The 20,008-nt window shown below is 39.3% G+C and overlaps 2 protein-coding genes across 2 annotated transcripts; one reads left to right on the top strand and one right to left on the bottom strand.

Annotated features, from left to right (window-relative positions):
• Positions 1-261: 261 nt before the first annotated feature.
• LOC307045468 (uncharacterized protein) lies at positions 262-19,178 on the top strand. The gene is made up of 4 exons (XM_079691146.1): positions 262-374; positions 5,569-7,217; positions 11,111-11,254; positions 16,208-19,178. Exons 2-4 carry the CDS (start codon positions 5,571-5,573, stop codon positions 17,900-17,902), a joined length of 3,486 nt encoding a protein of 1,161 aa, XP_079547272.1. The 5' UTR covers positions 262-374; positions 5,569-5,570; the 3' UTR covers positions 17,903-19,178.
• Positions 8,756-14,497, bottom strand: LOC307028492 (uncharacterized protein). Its single transcript, XM_079663562.1, has 3 exons — positions 14,457-14,497; positions 11,864-11,945; positions 8,756-11,235 (listed from the first exon to the last, which is right to left on the bottom strand). Exons 1-3 carry the CDS (start codon positions 14,472-14,474, stop codon positions 10,832-10,834), a joined length of 504 nt encoding a protein of 167 aa, XP_079519688.1. The 5' UTR covers positions 14,475-14,497; the 3' UTR covers positions 8,756-10,831.
• Positions 19,179-20,008: the final 830 nt, after the last annotated feature.

The following is a 20,008-nucleotide window of genomic DNA, read 5'->3' as shown; positions in this document are numbered from 1 at the left end:
ACATTTAACTGACATGTGTGTCCAATAAATGTAACTGAACTCTTCTGATTAAAGTAAAACCTGATCATAATAAAGATAAGAAACAGCTTGACACACCTGTGAAGCAGAGCCTTTGCTCCCTAACTATCAGAGAAAACCTGGTATTTCTCAATACCCATGCAGATCAGAGGGAGGGAAGCACCAGCTGCAGTGAGAGGAGGAGCTACAGTGGAAAGAGGAGAGCTTACACGTCACACTCAGGAAACGAAAGTTATGTTATTTAGAGAGGCAGCCACACTGCAGTCGAGACTAGTCTCTGTTTCTGTCTAAAGAAAATACAAACTGAGTTCATCAGATCTTTCTCAACAACACAGCAGAGTCTCTGTCAAACACTGGTGAGTACAGCTGATTATATTTACACTTTCAACAAGCATGATTAACACAAAACTTCAGCTCTACTCAGACGAAATCTCCACCCAACTCTAACAACATGACCATATATAGAGTCCACTTTAAACAGCTTAAACAGTCTCTTTGTATCAGCTCTTAGTACTTTGTAAAATGTCCCTCTGTGGGACTAATAAAGGTATTCTGATTCTGATTTAGTAACTTGTTACTTGTGTTGTAGTACTCGAGACCGGTGTTGCAGTATAAGTTGAGTCATGACAACTGGCGACATTCATGTTGCATGTTGGTATGGTCCATACCAGCTGCTACACTCAAACGGTCTTGCAGTGTGTGTGTGTGTGTGTGTGTGTGTGTGTGTGTGTGTGTGTGTGTGTGTGTGTGTGTGTGTGTGTGTGTGTGTGTGTGTGAGATCCTTGCCAACCCTCCCGATTTTCGCGGGAGACTCCCACATTTCTCCCGATTTCTGACAAAATCAGATTTACTCACTGTTTCCACTCGGACTTTAATACAGCTACACCATTGTTTGGTTTCCATGGTAGCGCGTCTCTTTAGCAGCGCGCGCAACTCAAAGTCTGAGAGGGTGAGGAAGATGAAAACTGAACAAGAATCGACAACTCCCTCTGCTAACTCCTTTCCTGTAAAATACAGGTCCAGCCCACACATTTGCTCCATGGTGCTACAGGCATTGCCCTTAAAACTACAACAAGCATGTAAATGTTAATCTACAGCTCCGGCGATCCACTAGCACCGGAGTCTCCACCTGCAGACGCAGCCATCCTCGACAACTACTGTAGCGTCACTTTGGATATGAGTCTAAACAACTCACAGACACACAGGCCAGGGCACTGACAGGGCACCCTTTGAGCATCAGATCTGACGACGCTGATTGGCTGAAATTATGTTTCGGCGGCATAGTTTACAGATAGCAACAGTCAGCTTGTTGGCTGCAGCTGCTCTGGCTGAGGGCTCCTTTCTTACCGCCCGGACGAGAGAGGGTAATGATACACGCTGGGGCCAGGCAGGAAACATGTGACTTATCAGTAGTTTAAGACATCGTAAAATAATTTTAAACGAGATTTTATTGTAGATTATACATTTTACTGATGATAAAAAAAAAAAAAAAAAAAAAATGTAAATATATTTTTAATTTGTAATGACAATCAAACCATAGACTGTATATATAAATGGACGTAGGGTCCGTGACGTCACCCATAGGATTCTGCAGAGTTGCCGAGAAGCCCTTAGGCGGAGTCGGCCACTAACGGCTCGACAGTGACGTCAGAGTTCAACTCCCGCCTGCTCCAAATAAGGGCAAAGAGGCGGAGCCGAGGCGGGACCTGGTGCCACCGAGCTGAAAGTTCCAGAGCTAGCTGAAGCTACCAAGCTAAGCTAACATGCTCCCCAAAGGCACACTGTCGTGGTATTTTACGTTTCTAAGGTAAGCGGACATGAAACTATTCAGCAAAACTATAAATAATAATCTAAGTTATTGAGTTTTTAGCTTAATACTTCAGAATCTTAAAATCCCTTAACGTTTGTATGCAATTGTGCTAAATTCAACATTGGAATCAAGCAAATATTAATATGTTTGCATGACATTAGTTATTTATATTTTGATATCACTTAATTATACGTTTAATACATTTAAGTCAAGCTAAGGTACATGTGATGGTAGCTAGTTAGTGCTCTTAGCTGTGAGGTCTCCTCCAAACAGCATAATAACCAGACTGTATCATTAAAACTAAGTACCAGTTCTAGATCCTTGACTTTAGACAAACAATTCAAAAGACAACATGTATTTAAAGACCAATCTTTATTTGAATGTGCCTCTTAACCTGATACATTAGTTATACAGTAATAGTATTGACAATCTAAAAAAACTGAGCAACTCAACAGTCAACTTTATGTTTCTTATTGTCTCAAGCATTTGTTATTTTCATTTTCCCCCTCTCATATTCAGTGTGGACGGATTGAGACAGCGTGGTGTCCAGAAAGTTGCAGAGACTTCAGGGAGAAACCTCTGTGTGGGGGACTGGGGGGACTGGGGGGAGGGACTGATGGAGGAGCCCATGCTGGGCAAAGCTGATACCAACTGCACAGGCCTAATCTGTCACTTTATTTGACTAAATGTGTTTACTTATACATTTAATAGGTTTACACCTTCTGTCCATATGTGCGTTTAATTCAAAACATTTGATTAACTTTTGGTTCACATTTCAATAAATTGTATTTGCACTCCTTTTGTCCATTATTCTTACTGAAAATGTTAGATTACACATTCATATCTGACTGAAGATTGGCCCCATTTATTTGTGACGTTGCAAACTCTGTGGTACAAGTGATGTGAAGCTCATAAAGCGAGGCAAATAGAAATAATCAGCTGATGGATTGTAGATGTGGAAATAGGTGCATTCGATCAGCTGACTGTTGTTACAATAAAAGTAGTGTACTGGTCTTAAAATCTCATAGCATCAGCTTTTAATTTTCCTCTTGGATGTTCTTCTTGACCCTCAGAGAAGGAGAAAATGTCGTGTCTTTCAGGCATGTCCTTTCCTAACAAAAATTACAGGAAACATAAAACATATTATTGCAGAAGAAGTGTGTTATTTATGAAAGCGGTGTGTTTGTGTGTTTAGGGGCTGTAGATATAATTATTTTGTAATTGTAATGTTTTTTTATTTATTTCAACAGTGAGCTACAAAGACAATCAGATTATGAATGAAAAGTATGAAGTTCATCAACATTGAAATATATGTTATTATCAAAATAATATTGAACTGTTATCAAAACGTAGTGCAACTGTAGAAGCTTGCTCTGTTGTCTCACTGAAACAATAACTTTTACCACGTTTTTTACAGACAATATTGAGAGATAAATAGTAGCAGTTCTCACTATGTGTTAAATATCTTTGCCTTTAATACATTAAATTAGAAAGCTGACAAAATCATATTGCTTGTTAACATCTAAATGTAACTTTTTGCACAGAAAAAACCCTCAACTTCACTGATGTGTAGGTGATCTAGTATTGTTTAATGGAATGTATATCAGTGTATTAAAGTCAATACTTTCTTGATTCTTTGTACAGTATGAAAAAAATAGTATTTGTACCTGTGCTGAAGTTCACTGCTGTGAGGAGTCCAGTTCTGTCTCTCACTCTCTGGTCCAGCCTGTCTGCATCACCTGGACACCTTAAACAAACAGATATATGTAAAGTACCATGTGTACAAACAATATAACTGATTCTCTTCGTTGAACATGTTGGATTGTGTATTGTCCGAGTCAGGGTCCTTTTTATTTTACTGTAACTTTGGAAGTTGTGTTACCAATGCTTACTGTTTATTTGATACCAATTTGGTGATGCAATTCATAAAAAGAACAAGGTTTGGGTTTGTTCTTCAGATGACTGTGATGTTAACGTGTAAGCTCAATAATGAACTCCAGCTCAACCAACCATATTGTAATATCTAAGTAATCATCTTGAAATATGACATTAATAATTGTAATATACACACATCTTGTTGTGAGGTTGATTCAGGGTTCTTACACCTTTTCCAAAGTCAAATTCAAGCACTTTTCCAGCATTTTCAAGGTGCATTTTCAAGCATCTTACAGCTGTTGTAAATGACATATTTATATACACGTACTTATACTCAAATTATTATTTCCCTACCTCATATTAAATCAGATGTTCTTTATGCTATAAACAACCAAATGTGTGTTTCGTGATAGCATTCTACATGAGGATGAAAAATTAAAGAAAAGAAAACTAAGTTTAATATTTCAAAATGAGTAACCCATCTGTACGTAGACTGGGCATCCCATATAACCTGGCGGAGCCGATATACAACAATCAGCCAAATAACTTTTCAATACATTATTGATTACTATTTTTTTAGGTACTTTTAGGTTGGCAGTAAACACGAGTCAGAGGTACATGGTGTACTTTTCCTCCACTAAATGTATTTAATACCTTCAGTTACTTCACAGATGTGGATGAATGATGTGAAATCTAATCAAGTGTTAAATCAGTTCCACCTGGAGTAAATCCACAAGCTACCCTGCAGTATACAAAGTCATTCAAACTAGCTGCACCTTTACCAGCTTTGATAACACTTTAATGATCAATCATTATAAAACATATCATATGTTATTCTGAAATGGACCAATCTGCACAATGACTACTTTTACTGTATCTACTTCAACTATATTTTGATGAGAATACTTTTCTACTTTTACTTGAGGAACATTTTGAATGCAGGACTTTTACTGTAACAGAGTATTCCTACACTCTGGTACTTCTACTTTTACTCAAGTACAAGACCTGAGTACTTCTACTTTTACTTAAGTACAATATCTGAGTACTTCTACTTTTACTCAATTACAACATCTGAGTACTTCTACTTTTACTCAAGTACAAGATCTGAGTACTTCTACTTTTACCTAAGTACAATATCTGAGTACTTCTACTTTTACTCAAGTACAACATCTGAGTACTTCTACTTTTACTCAAGTACAAGATCTGAGTACTTCTACTTTCACTACAAGATCTGAGTACTTCTACTTTTACTCAAGTACAACATCTGAGTACTTATTCCACCTCTGGTAGCGTATTAGCCTGAATTGTAGCCACAAATTCACGCAGAGCTGCATAAAAATAGACTCACAATGGTAACAAGTGGAAAATAATATTTACAAATGTGTACAATGATTTGTAGGTAATTTTGACTACTCAAGACACCTGACTTATACATATTCAAAGGAAGACTGTGTTCATTCTACAATTACATGGGATTAGAACCGCCATCGGGTCAATTTGACCCACAGCTGTTTTTTTATTGTATGTAACTTTTTTTCAATAAAATATTAAAGTCTCCCAGTCCGTGACTTTTCCTGAAAGTGTGTTATGTAGCACCCTCTGTTGTTAAAAATTGTCAATATGAAGTCAGATTGAAGAAATCGCCAAAGAAATTGCCATTTATACCTATTTCCGCCAGCGGGTCATATGACCCCACCCCGATTTCGCGTGTAAACCATAGGTGTAAACAAAGACATGATGTGTTGCTATAGCAACACCCTTTGTCTACTGCGGTTATCAAAGTTCTTTCTTTAAAACTATATATGATATGAATTGATGATTGATGTTTTAAATGTTTTTTCTTTTCTTTCTCATTATGTGTGTAGATATGGCTGCTGCAAGTTATCTGCCATCTGAAGATCAGTTTCTCTGCTCCATCTGTCTGGATGTGTTCACTGATCCAGTCAGCACATCATGTGGACACAACTTCTGTAGAACCTGCATCACTGAACACTGGGATAGAAGTGACAGGTGCCAGTGTCCAATGTGTAAAGAGGCTTTTAATACAAGACCAGATTTGAGGGTCAACACTTTGTTCTCTGAGATGGTGGCTCAGTTCAGACAGTCGGCTCAACAGAAAGCCAGCAGCAGCAGCAGCTCAGAGCAACAAGTCTTCAAACCAGGAGAAGTTCCCTGTGACGTCTGCACTGAAACCAAACTGAAGGCCCTGAAGTCCTGCCTGGTGTGTCTGACCTCCTACTGTGAGACTCACCTGGAGCCTCACCTGACAATGTCAGGTCTGAAAAGACATCAGCTGATCGACCCTGTGGAGAACCTGGAAGACAGGATGTGTCCGAAGCACGATAAACCTCTGGAGCTGTTCTGTAAGACCGACCAGACATGTGTCTGTATGCTCTGCACTGTTTTAGACCACAAGATACATGATGTGGTTCCTCTGAAAGAAGGATATGAAGGTAAAAAGGCAGCACTGGGAAAGAAAGAGGCTAGAATTCAGGAAATGATCCAGAAGAGACAACTGAAGATTGAGGAGATCAAACACTCAGTGGACCTCAGTAAGGAAGAAGCAGACAGAGAGGTAGCAGAAGGAGTTCAGGTCTTCACTGCTCTGAAGAAGTCTGTTGAGAGAAACCTGAATGAGTTCATCCAAACAATAGAAGGGAAGCAGAACATGAGAATGAAACGGGCTGAAGACTTCATCAAACAGCTGGAACAGGAAATCTCTCAGCTGAAGAAGAGAGTTGCAAAGGTTGAGCATCTCTCACGCTCTGAAGACCACCTCCAGCTTCTCCAGGGTTTCCAGTCCCTAAACATCCAACACCCATCACCCACCAAGGACTGGACAAAGGTCAGCATCCCTCCATCATCATATGAAGGGACTCTGGTGAGAGCTGTGGTTCAGGTGGAGGAGACACTCAGTAAAGAGATGAAGAAGCTGCTTGAAGCTGAGCTGAAGAGGGTCCAGAGGTACGCAGTGGATGTGACTCTTGATCTTAATACAGCACATCCTGATCTCATCCTGTCCGGTGATGGGAAACATGTCTGTGATGGTGATGTTGAAAATAATCTCCCAGACAACCCAGAGAGATTTTCAGAAGCTAATAGTGTTTTAGGAAAGCAGAGTTTCTCTTCAGGCAAATTCTACTTTGAGGTTCAAGTTAAAGGAAAGACAGAGTGGGATTTTGGAGTGGCCAGAAAGTCGATCAACAGGAAGGGAGAGATCACACTGAGCCCTGAGGATGGTTTCTGGACTATATGGCTGACAAAGGGATTCGAGTACAAAGCCAATGATGATCCGTCAGTCCTTCTCTCTCTGAAGTCTCGGCCTCAGAAGGTGGGGGTGTTTGTGGATTATGAGGAGGGTCTGGTCTCCTTTTATGACGTAGATGCTGCAGCTCTTATCTACTCCTTTACTGGCTGCTCCTTCACTGAGAAACTCTACCCATACTTCAGTCCTGGTCTTAAATATGGCCGTAAAAACGCTGCACCTCTGATCATCTCTCCTGTCAGAGTCACCTAATCACTTATCTGTTGATTTGTTTTCATTCAAGGGAACAAACATCGATATTTAGAGTCAAAACTGTATAGTTTGCATCTTATTTTCTACAAAATAAGATTAATGTGGTGGTTGATTTACATAATAACATTTAATTGGATGCATTAATCTACTCAACAATAAAATAATTATCTCTTTAACACTTTATCGTAACACATGTGGAGAATATATGAACGTTGGATAAAGCTATAGATTTATTGTAACTTAAAAAAAAGGTTGTTTCTAATGACGCCAAATTTGTCAAGCTATAGTTAGATTTGATAATAACATTAAATGTATTATATTTAATTTTGTCATAAAGCTTTGTCAAAGAGAAAGGCATTTACATGCCTCTACTTTGTACTAAATTAAATGTGTGTAATAGTTATAGTGCTAGAAAAAGTAAAATTAAGCTAAATAATATGATACATCTTCATTTGTGTTAAAAATGTGTTTGGTTAATAACTGTTAACTTGTATATTTACATTCCAGGTTTTATAATTGATTACTGGTAAAATGGCTTATGAATCAAAGACATCTGTAAATATGTGATTGTGAGTTAAGAAAACAGTCAAATAAACTAGATGTTTGGTCTGAGAAAGCAGAGACTCGAGCACTAAACACTGAGCAGGAAGGCCTGGTTTACACATCATTTGTATTTCATGACACATTTCCTGAGGCTAATTCATAATTAAAAAAATATAAGTTGATGTATTTTTGTGTAAAAGTTTGTAGGAAGAAATGTTTGTTTCCACTAGCAGTGATTGGATATTGTACGGCTGTCGAGCAGAACACAGTGGGGCTGATATCAGTGAGATAGCATTCACTTTGATGAGTACAAATAAGTAACTAACTACAGAGTTTAGTATTATACGAGTATGTATGGCAACAACTCATATAAGGAAACATTTGAATTTATTGAATGATACTCTTTAAGGATATAACAATTAGGCCTACCATTTACTTCCTGTAGTTTTGCCATATTTTTATAAAACTAGTTTCCCCCTTTGTGATATAAAACGCTGAATCAACATGATGTCCTACATTTGTTTGCATTGTGTCAACACTCATGTGTGTTTGTTGTGTGTGTGGTAGAAACAACTGGGTGAAATGTGATGAGGGTCACATGACTAACGTGATTGGCAAAAAGCCAGAATACACCTCTTCCCAGGTTCTCAGTTTTAACTCATCATGCATACACAAAACCCTCCTTATTATACTTTGAAAAAATGCCTTTTCAAATGATTTCCCTCCCAGCACATTTTTATAATCACTGAACTCAACAAGAACTCAATGTGAAACGGGTTAAATATTTTGTCTTTCATCCAAGATAACAATCTTCACAAGCACAATTTTAAATAAAAAATCAATATACTAATTTCAAGGTCACTGGTCTTAGTTTGTCTGAGTAATGTGTTCAGTGTTATTTCAGATGACAGGAAACAAGTCTTAAAAACACAATAGGAAAACTTGATATGTTTCCGTATGTCAAGGATCAAAACCAATCTATCAATCAGGCAAGATTTTAAAAAACATGGCAAAATAGCCTTTTATTTTATTTTATATTTCAGTGGTTAAAAACTGAGTATATGTTAAGGTAAGCAGGATTATATTGTATCTCATTTTAGAATCTAAACAACAATAACTGCTGTTTCATTTGTTGCTCAAAGTTATGCATGAAACATCTCACATTTTCACAAGGCCTTTCAAGTCAGATTTAAAAATAGTCAATTGTTGACTGTTCTGCTGTGTAAGTGGGCGTGTCAGACCTGACCTTTACCTCACCTACCTCTATTAAGCTTACCATTGATAAAAAGATGCTAAATTGGCTGTGAATGGAAAGGATGTATGTTTCCTTCTTTGTTGTTTCAGGCATGTGAAACCAGGCATGTGAAACTAGATAGAACATTCTGAACTTTTGACCTATACACACACACACACATTCTAGACCTATTTCTTTAATTTCTCATGTTCCAAATATGTTAAATGAGTCTCTTGGAGGAATATAATTTGCACATTTTCCTTTTTCAACTTTGTAATAACCTTTTCTCTCTTCTTTGGTACGTTAAGACCATTCACATTTAGCGACAATATCTTAGTGTTAACCATTTATGTGTATTGGTAGGTTATTCTTCTGGTATGCTCCCTCAAAGCTCTGGGCTAAACAGTCGTTAACAAAACACACATAAGCGTGTGGCGCAGTGGTTAACGCCTTGGTGTTGGGATCAGGGGGTCACAGGTTCAAACCCCACTGCAGTCAGCATCTTGTTGTGTCCCTGGGCAAGACACTTCACCCCAAATTGCTCCTGTGTGGATTGTCCACAGTATGTAAGTTGCTTTGAATAAAAGCGTCCAACAAGTAGCATGTAATAATAAACAAAAATGGGTTCTAACATCCCCAATACCCCGTTGGTGGGTGCAGGGGAAATCCTCCCGTAAGAGGACCCCTCTCTAGACTTGAGACTATACCCAACTCATGGGGTTACGTGCTGTCTAGGCATGTCCAACATTAACACTGGCCTACCTCTCTCCGTTGGTATCCAATACAAAAAAAAAGCCTGTATATTTCTTCAATCCTCAATGAAAGTTATTCAAGCAAAACAGTCCTACGCTTTCCATTTTTGCAACATTTCTCTCGTCGTGTCTTCCTTCCTTTCCCTTGACTCGTTGCCAGACCGCTTTGCGCCCTCCTCTCCTCCACAGGTGCGGCGGCTCCGCCTGGTACCTCCATCTCGGGTCCCCTCTCCCTCAGGTCCCTGGCGGCGTCTATGGCGTCATCATAGGTCTTCACTCCGGCTTCCCAATAAATGCATATTTTAGCGAGTGGTGTCTGGAAACGTATTCCTCTGTCCTTCAATACTTTCTTGATGCCTAGATATGACTTTCTTTTCTGGACCACTCGGTTGCATAGTCGTGGTCAAAGAATATGCGTGTGCCCCCTACACTCATTTTCTTCTGCCATGCTTTCTTAAGAATGACTTCTTTCGTGTCGAATTGCAAGAAATGGACCACTATTGACCTGGGGGTAGCGGTCGGAGGCGGCTTTTGAGCGAGGGCTCTGTGCGCTCTTTGAATGTTGAGATTAATAACGTTACCCTCCTGTAGCTCCAGCTCAGTGCTCAGGAGTTGCTCCACGTATTTGGTAACCGACTCCCCCTCTGTTTCCTCTGGCACCCCGAATATTCGGATATTATTCCTCCTTGATCTTCCTTCAAGGTCTACCATTTTTTCCTGCATCTGGTGAGTCGGATTCGACATTTCAATCATTGTTTCTTTCGCCTCCGACCGGCTCGCAGTGTCTCGGAATGGCCCGTCTCCGTAATTTTAGCTTCTTCGTCCTCGTCTCCGTTGTTTTCTTGCTTCGAGTTTTCTGTCACTCCTGGTTGATCTTTCGCTGTTTCTTGTTTTCTGTTATTTCTTCGGCTACTTCGTCTGATCCCTCTCCTCATTTCCTGGTTTTAGGTATCGAGTTGAGCATTTATGAGGGTTTATTTTGTCCAACTTGCGAGAGGTAGAAGATAGTGTTGCTACTCATGTCGCCATCTTCCGGAAGTCCTATTTAGTGTCATTTTAATTCATTAATTTAGAGTATATGTTTATGTTTTCGATTGAAGGTGGAAACGGGGGATTTGGTGCTTAATGGTAGATATGTGGAGAAATAGAATATATGTTTTCTTTGACCAAGACAAGAGAAGATGTAAGAACATTATTCCTTTTTCTTTTAATTGATGAAACGTAAGAAAATAAACTGCACAGCTAAAATTCTTGCCTGGACAAAGGACCTTATCCCAGCAGCAACGTGTGATACCTGGTGCAACAGCAGCAGTTTGATTTTGTTTTTGTAAGAGTTGTGCTACCTGGTTGATGCTGGGCAGTTTGGTGAGCAGCATCTGGAAGACGGGTGGAGGCAGAGTCTGCTGCAACACCTGCAGCAGCTGCTGGGGCTGCCCACACACTGCGATGGCGTTGGTCAGGTGGTCCACGCCTTTCTCATAGTCTCCTGTGGAGAGGACACACAGGTGAGGGAAGTACTCAGACACTTCACTTAATAAGCCAGCCTAAAAATAGTCATGCATTCAAAATGTTAATTAAGTAAAAGTAAAGAAGTATTATCAGCATAATGTTTTCCAAAGTTGTAGTTTGTCATTATGGAGCCATTACTTGGTAGTACAGTACTGCATCATATGATGTAAGTCAATGTGTTTTTGTTATTTAAAGGGTAACACTTTGTCAAACTAAACTAGAATACTAAAGTATTACTTAAGTACAACTACCTCAAGTACAAGTATCTCAACATTGTTATTAAAGGGGCCCTATTATGCTCATTTTCAGGTTCATATCAGTATGTAGTAACTCTACTGTGACATGTCTCCATCCTTTAATGTTCGAAAAGCTCTTTATTATTCTCATACTGTCTGTGCTGCAGCACCTCTTTTCACCCTCTGTCTGAAACCAGAGCCCAGTCTGCCTCTGGTTGGTTAGCTAGCCAATAGCTCTGTTTGTGTGTGTGGAGGTATGTGTGTGTGTGTGTGTGTGTGTGTGTGTGTGTGTGTGTGTATGTGTGTGTGTGTGTGTGTGTGTGTGTGTGTGTGTGTGTGTGTGTGTGTGTGTGTGTGTGTGTGTGTTACCCTGAGCCAGCAGCTCCTCCCCCAGCTGGATCTCCTCCAGGAAGAACTTCTGCACCGCCTCAGCGTCCTTCAGGTCGGGGAGCTGCGGGACAAACAGCCGTCAGCAACAGGAAGTCAAACTGTTTCTGAGTGATCAATAATCAGATCTGATCTGTGAGCCACTCGTACTTTTCAAGATGCAAACGCTTATTGTGAAATGCACACTCGATACAGCACAGCTTTGTCAAGGGAAACCTTAGAGCACATGTGTCAAACTCAAGGCCCGGGGGCCAAATCCGGCCCGTGGTGGATTTAATTTCGGCCCGCAGGATAATTTCTAATTACTATTAGATCTGGCCCTCCGGTATATTGCACGCACACCTCCGCTCAGAGCCTGGCCCCAAACATTGATGACCTTGCACCCAAGATGAGATGCCAAGTATCTGAACTAGCATAGCAGAGCAGCAAACTGAGTTTCAATGTTTCCTTCTGCACTTTCTTTCTTGAGACAACAGGGCATGTTTGTTTTTTTCTTTGAGGGAAAAGTTCTTTGAAGCTGTTGTTGGCCTGTGGAAAAATGTAATCATAAGAAATGACTCCAGAAAATCTGCAGATAGAGCCATAAGAAATGAATGCAACTGATTATTTAATGTTTAATGTTTTTATAGGCAATAATTTAAGCTTTGTTAGTTCCAGGTATAATATGTGCAATAAGTTCATTTCAATAAGTTTTGCAATAAAAATTGATCCAGTCCGGCCCTCGACTAGTACAGATTTTTTCTTGGCCCACTGTGTATTTGAGTTTGACATATTGATATTGATATAGACTAGATCAGTGGTCACCAACCTTTTTAAGCCCAAGATCACCGACCTCGGCCTAAGTGAAAGGCGAGATATACCTATTGCAGAATTGAGTGAAAAAGACGGCCCAGACAATGCTTCCAATTTGAGGCCTTTTATATAGGCTAATTGCATCTGAATTACTGTTACAATGAAGGCTCCATAATCAGCTCACGGCATATAGGCAGGGGTAAAGTGCTATTGGGGGGCGGACCTCACCTCCTCTAGGGGGGTCCGGGGGGATGCTCCCCCGGGAAGATTTTTTTTTAAATATTGAGGGTTGAAAGCATCAATCTGGTGCACTTTGAGAGCAACATGAAGAGATCTATGGATACCTCTCCACGCACCCATATGAAACAGAACTGTAAACAGATTTTCTTTTTCTTTATGGATATTTTACAAATCACTCCCCTTTTTACATTACATTACATTACTTTTAAACTGTATTCTTGTTTTACTGCCATCGAGTAGGCTATTTCATACCTGGTTTTCATTTATTCTCTTATTGTTTGTATAACTATAATGATCATATGAAGGTGTGCCGCGCAAATAATCTTTTGAATAATTTGTGACAAAACCGTTCTAAACACTCAGGGTCCTTCAGCTCACCTGAGCCCCTCTGTCTGACAGGAGAGGACTGTCCTCCAGCTTGTTGTGGAAACAGCTCCTTATGTCCGTTAGTGCAGCTAGCTAACCAGATGCTAACATCACGGTCCCTGCTAGCACCGGTCCCTCTCTCTCCCTCTCTCCCTCTCTCCCTCTCTCCCTCTCTCCCTCTCTCTCTCCCTCTCTATCACACTAAATGCGCTATTGCCACACACACACAGAGCCGAGCTTTAATGACACAAGCACACGTGTATTTCCATGCAACTCTCTGATTGGTCTGGTGTCTTGCCTCTGTTGCGTTCACTGAACACGGGAAATTACAGTCCTGCCGTTGTCTCTTGTGTCATGATGAGGTTCACGTAAAGCACGGTTAATGTATTATATTATTGAGGTGTCTCAAATATACGTCAATCAAGTGGCACCTGCTAATGGGGTGGTGGATGATAGGTTTATATCTAAAAACGTATTTTTCAAACATTATTATTTTAATTTTATTTTTCTTTCTTTTGTTACTTTTTTTTTTAACGGTCCGCGATCTACCCGCACCACACTCTTGATCGACCGGTCGATCGTGATCGGACTAGATAAATCATAATATAAAATAAAAGACTAATACAGGAAGTAAAGCTTTTAAAATAAAACCTAAAAATAGTGCTTACCAATTCTACTAAAATATTATTAGTATTATTATTATTATTTTTATTAGAATAATAATAATTAAACAATATTTGTATTAAAATAAAAATAATAATAGAAATAATGTTTTAAGAATCACTTTTATCATGCCTAATATTAATAACACTACTACTAACAATAATAATAATAATTAATGTTGGTACATAATCTGAATTATGGATTGCATTTTAATGGAATTCTTGAATTGATGGGTTTATGGGGAAAACTAAATATCAGTGATATAACAACAATAACAACAACAACAACAACAACAACAACAACAACAACAACAACACCAATATGGTAGATAATATACAGAGATGTTTGCACAGAGATTTCCTCAGGTAAAATGTTTTATATATTTGAGAAACTAAGAAATATTTGTATATATTTTGCAACTTGATCATTTTCCTCTTACTATGAAGCACACTGTAAATGATTGACAGGAGATAAGAGGAAGCGTTACAACACGATAAGAACTGTTTGTGCTCACCTTTGCCATGCCCGCCATCTCTATGGCTACCTGCTGCTTTCTCCTTCCTGCAACAGAGACACAAAAAAGTCAAAATTAAAAACCAAGAAATGGATTTAACAGCCACCTGTAAAACAGCAAGATTTTTATTTGTTCATGGTTTTAACTGTTTCTTTTAATATTTAAAGTGACCTTGATTTAAGAGGTTCAATCACTGGGAGATATCATTCTGTATTGTCTCTTTTTATACAGTGCATTGAGGACAATTAACATGTTGTTATGATTCAGCATTAGGCAACAACCTCATCAATCGAGACCCAATATCTCACGAGGAAAAAGTGAGAACAGGATAATATGATTGCTTTAATTCAGGCAAAAAAATGCCATTATAATCCATAAGGGATGCTGCCTGAGAGAAAACACTCGTCTTCCTTGTTATCATGACCACTAATGTTACATATTCAATGTCTAAAAGGCCTTTAGTTCATTTGATTGTATATAGATTTCTGTTTCATAGTGGATACATATTGTACTTGTTGTACATTTGATGAAGGTACGTTGTCTACATTACTAATCATAATAATAAAACATGTCCCAGAAGTTGCAGAGTTTGGGTTTAGAGATGGAAAGGAGACCGGCTGAGGTCGATCTGAGGGACCGTTGGGGTTGGTAGGGGGTGAGGAGGTCAGTGAGATAGGGGGGGGGATTTGTAAGTAAGGACCAGTATTTCGTAGTTGATGCGGTGGGAGACGGGAAACCAGTATAGTTCAAGTTCAAGTTCTACAATGGAAATAAGTCTTTAACTATGTAGATTATGTCATCCATGACATTTTACTGACATGTGTTTCAAATGAATGTAACTGAAAATGTTCATCATAATAAAGATTAGAAACAGCTTTGACACACCTCACTCCTCACACGTGTAAAGCACCAGCGTTGCTCCCTAACTATCAGAGAACACCTGGTATTTCTCAAAACCCATGCAGATCAGAGGGAGGGAACAAACCAGCTGCAGTGAGAGGAGGAGCTACAGGAGCTTACACGTCACACTCAGGAAACAAAAGTTAAGTTAGTCAGAGAGGCAGCCACACTGCGGTCGAGACTAGTCTCTGTTTCTGTCTAAAGAAAATACAAACTGAGTTCATCAGATCTTTCTCAACAACACAGCAGAGTCTCTGTCAAACACTGGTGAGTACATCTGATTATATTTACCCTTAAACAAGAAGGATTAACACAAAACAGCCATTCTCAGGAGAAAGCTCCACCCTTTACGTCCAACTTGTTTTTCTCTAACAACATGACCATACATCTGATATAGAGTCCACTTTAAACAGCTTAAACAGTCTCTTTGTATCAACTCATAGTACTTTAGTAACTTGTAACTGAATCTCTGTTGTGAGGAGTTTTAATTCACTTCTGCTCTCCTGCTCTTATTAGATTTTGCTGATCACTTCCTACATAATGCTTTCACCCATTTCCTCTAGCTGTTTCAAAATAAATATATTTCCATGACAGAAACAGTTGGAGGCTTTTAATGTGAAGCAGCTAGAGGAAATTAATAATTATGGTCACACAGTAAGAAGAGCAGTGTCATTTTTCAATAAAAATGTTTTCGACAAAACCTGTATTTTCATTGCTGTTAGCCAGAGGTGCATGCTTGACCCTGTCAGAGTTAAATGGTCACAGTTGCTCATGGCTTGTTACAAGTTATCAAAGTTATTTAGTTAAAACCATGTATGATGAATTGATGATTGATGTTTCAAATGTTTTCTCTTTTCTTTCTCATTATGTGTGTAGATATGGCTGCTGCAAGCTACCTGCCATCTGAAGATCAGTTCCTCTGCTCCATCTGTCTGGATTTGTTCACTGATCCAGTCACTATACCATGTGGACACAACTTCTGTAAAGACTGCATCACTGAACACTGGGATAGATGTGACAGGTGCCAGTGTCCCTTGTGTAAAAAAGAGTTCTACACAAGACCTGAGCTGCACGTCAACACTTTCATCTCTGAGATGGTCGCTCAGTTCAGACAGTCGGCTCAACAGAAAGCCATCAGCAGCAGCAGCAGCAGCTCAGAGCATCAAGTCTTCAAACCAGGAGAAGTTCCCTGTGACGTCTGCACTGAAACCAAACTGAAGGCCCTGAAGTCCTGCCTGGTGTGTCTGACCTCCTACTGTGAGACTCACCTGGAGCCTCATCTGACAATGTCAGGTCTGAAAAGACATCAGCTGATCGACCCTGTGGAGAACCTGGAAGACAGGATGTGTCTGAAGCACGATAAACCTCTGGAGCTGTTCTGTAAGACCGACCAGACATGTGTCTGCATGCTCTGCACTGTTTCAGACCACAAGATGCATGATGTGGTTCCTCTGAAAGAAGGATATGAAGGGGAGAAGGCAGCGCTGGGAAAGAAAGAGGCTAGAAGTGAGGAAATGATCCGGAAGAGACGACTGAAGATTGAGGAGATCAAACACTCAGTGGACCTCAGTAAGAAAGTAGCAGACAGAGAGAAAGCAGAAGGAGTTCAGGTCTTCACTGCTCTGAAGGAGTCTGTTGAGAGAAACCTGAATGAGTTCATCCAAACAATAGAAGGGAAGCAGAACATGAGAATGAAACAGGCTGAAGACTTCATCAAAGAGCTGGAACAGGAAATCTCTCAGCTGAAGAAGAGAGTTGCAAAGGTTGAGCACCTCTCACGGTCTGTAGACCACCTCCAGCTTCTCCAGGGTGTCCAGTCCCTAAACATCCAACACCCATCACCCACCAAGGACTGGACAAAGGTCAGCATCCCTCCATCATCATATGAAGGGACTGTGAAGGGAACTGTGGTGAGAGCTGTGGTTCAGCTGGAGGAGACACTCAGTAAAGAGATGAAGAAGCTGATTGAAGCTGAGCTGAAGAGGGTCCAGAGGTACGCAGTGGATGTGACTCTTGATCCTGATACTGCACATCCCACTTTCATCCTGTCTGATGATGGGAAACAAGTGAGGTATGGTGATGTAAAGATAAGGCTCCCAAACAACCCAGAGAGATTCTTTGATGATATCTGTGTTTTAGGAAAGCAGAGTTTCTCTTCAGGCAGATTTTACTTTGAGGTTCAAGTTAAAAGAAAGACTGAATGGTATTTAGGAGTGGCCAGAGAGTCGATCAACAGGAAGGGAGAGATCACACTGAGCTCTCAGTTCGGTTACTGGACTATATGTCTGACAAATGGAAATGAGTACGAAGCCAATGATGCTCGTTCTGTCCGTCTCTCTCTGAAGTCAAGGCCTAAGAAGGTGGGGGTGTTTGTGGATTATGAGGAGGGTCTGGTCTCCTTTTATGACGTAGATGCTGCAGCTCTGATCTACTCCTTCACTGGCTGCTCCTTCACTGAGAAACTCTACCCATTTTTTAGTCCTGGTCTTAAATGTGGCCGTGAAAACACTGCACCTCTGATCATCTCTCCCGTCAGAGTCACCTAATCACTCATCTTATTTCATCTGTTGATTTGTTTTCATTCAAGGGAACGAACATCGATTTTTAGAGTCAAAACTGTATAGTTTCCATCTTATTTTCCAAAAGATACATTTACTGTGGTGACTGATTAACATATGGTTTAGATTCTGTATACAACACATAAGTGGATTCATTAATCTACTCAACAATCCAATAATTATCTCTTCAACAATTAATCGTAACACATATGGAGAATATCTATATGATCGTTGGTAAAGCTAAAGATTTATTGTAACTTTAAAAAAAAAAAAAGGTTGTTTCTAATGACACCAACTTTGTCAAGCTAGTTAGAATTGATAATAACATTAAATGTTTTATAATCAATTGTTATAAAGCTTCATTTAATAGAAAGGCCTATTAATGCCTCTACAGTGTACTTAATACAATATGTGTAATAGTTATAGTGCTAGAAAAACTAAAATGAAGCTAAATAATATGATAAATCTTCATTTGTGTCAAAATGTGTTTGGTTAATAACTGTTAACTTGTATATTTAAATTCCAGGTTTTATAATTGATTACTGGTAAAATGGCTTATGAATCAAAGACATCTGTAAATATGTGATTGTGAGTTAAGAAAACAGTCAAATAAACTAGATGTTTGGTCTGAGAAAGCAGAGACTCGAGCACTAAACACTGAGCAGGAAGGCCTGGTTTACACATCATTTGTATTTCATGACACATTTCCTGTTGCTAAATCATAATTAAAAAAATATAAGTTGATGTATTTTTGTGTAAATGTTTGTAGGAAGAAATGTTTGTTTCCACTATCAGTGATTGGATATTGTACGGCTGTCGAGCAGAAAACAGTGGGGCTGATATCAGTGAGATAGCATTCACTTTGATGAGTACAAATAAGTAACTAACTACAGAGTTTAGCATTATACGAGTATGTATGGCAACAACTCATATAAGGAAACATTTTAATTTATTGAATGATACTCTTTAAGGATATAACAATTAGACCTACCATTTACTTCCTGTAGTTTTGCCATATTTTTATAAAACTAGTTTCCTCCTTTGTGATACAAAACGCTGAATCATTTGTTTGCATTGTGTCAACACTCATGTGTGTTTGTTGTGTGTGTGGTAGAAACAACTGGGTGAAATGTGATGAGGGTCACATGACTAACGGGGATTGGCAAAAAGCCAGAATACACCTCTTCCCAGGTTCTCAGTTTTAACTCATCATGCATACACAAAACCCTCCTTTTCTTATACTTTGAAAAAATGCCTTTTCCAATGATTTCCCTCCCAGCACATTTCTATAATCACTGAACTCAACAAGAACTCAATGTGAAACGGGTTAAATATTTTGTCTTTCATCCAAGATAACAATCTTCAGAAGCACAATTTTAAATAACAAAAGTAACATATTAATTTCATGGTCACTGGTATTTGTTGTTTGTAAGTAAGTTAGTAAGTAAAGTTTATTTATAACACGCTTTTCACAGATAAGTCACAAAGTGCTTGACAAAACAATAAAACATCATAGGAATCATACAATAATAAATGACCACTCAAACCACGTGATTAAGAAGTCATAAATGCACCCAAAACACAATAAAAACACAATAAAATATAGTATAAAATAGAATAAAATCAAGCACCGGTTACCCAAACGCCTGCCCAAACAGGAATGTCTTTAAATTCGTTATACAGGGAGTCAACAGATTCTGCGGACCGTAGGTGTGCGGGCAGAGCGTTCCATACTTTAGGAGCCACGGCGTCGAACGCTCGATCACCGCGAGTCTTAAGGTGAGTGCGTGGGACAGACATTCAATTGAGCATGTGTGACCTGAGTGGGCGGGCTGATGTATGGATGAATTAGGTCAGCCACATAAGCAGGAGTCTGACCGTGCAATGCTCTGTAGGTGAGGGTGAGGATTTTGAACTGGATCCTATAGGCTACAGGGAGCTAGTGAAGAGATCTGAGTATTGGGGTAATGTGGGACCGTTTATTTTTGTGAGTAATGTGTTCAGTGTTATTTCAGCTTACAGGAAACAAGTCTTAAAAACACAAAAGGAAAACTTGATGGCTTTCCGTATGTCAAGGATCAAAACCATTCTAAA

This window comes from Notothenia rossii (assembly GCF_949606895.1).
Source record: "Notothenia rossii genome assembly, chromosome: 1".
Classification (NCBI taxonomy): Eukaryota; Metazoa; Chordata; class Actinopteri; order Perciformes; family Nototheniidae; genus Notothenia; species Notothenia rossii.
The sequence above is the reverse complement of the archived record's forward strand: the minus strand, read 5'-3'. Positions and strand labels throughout refer to the sequence as shown.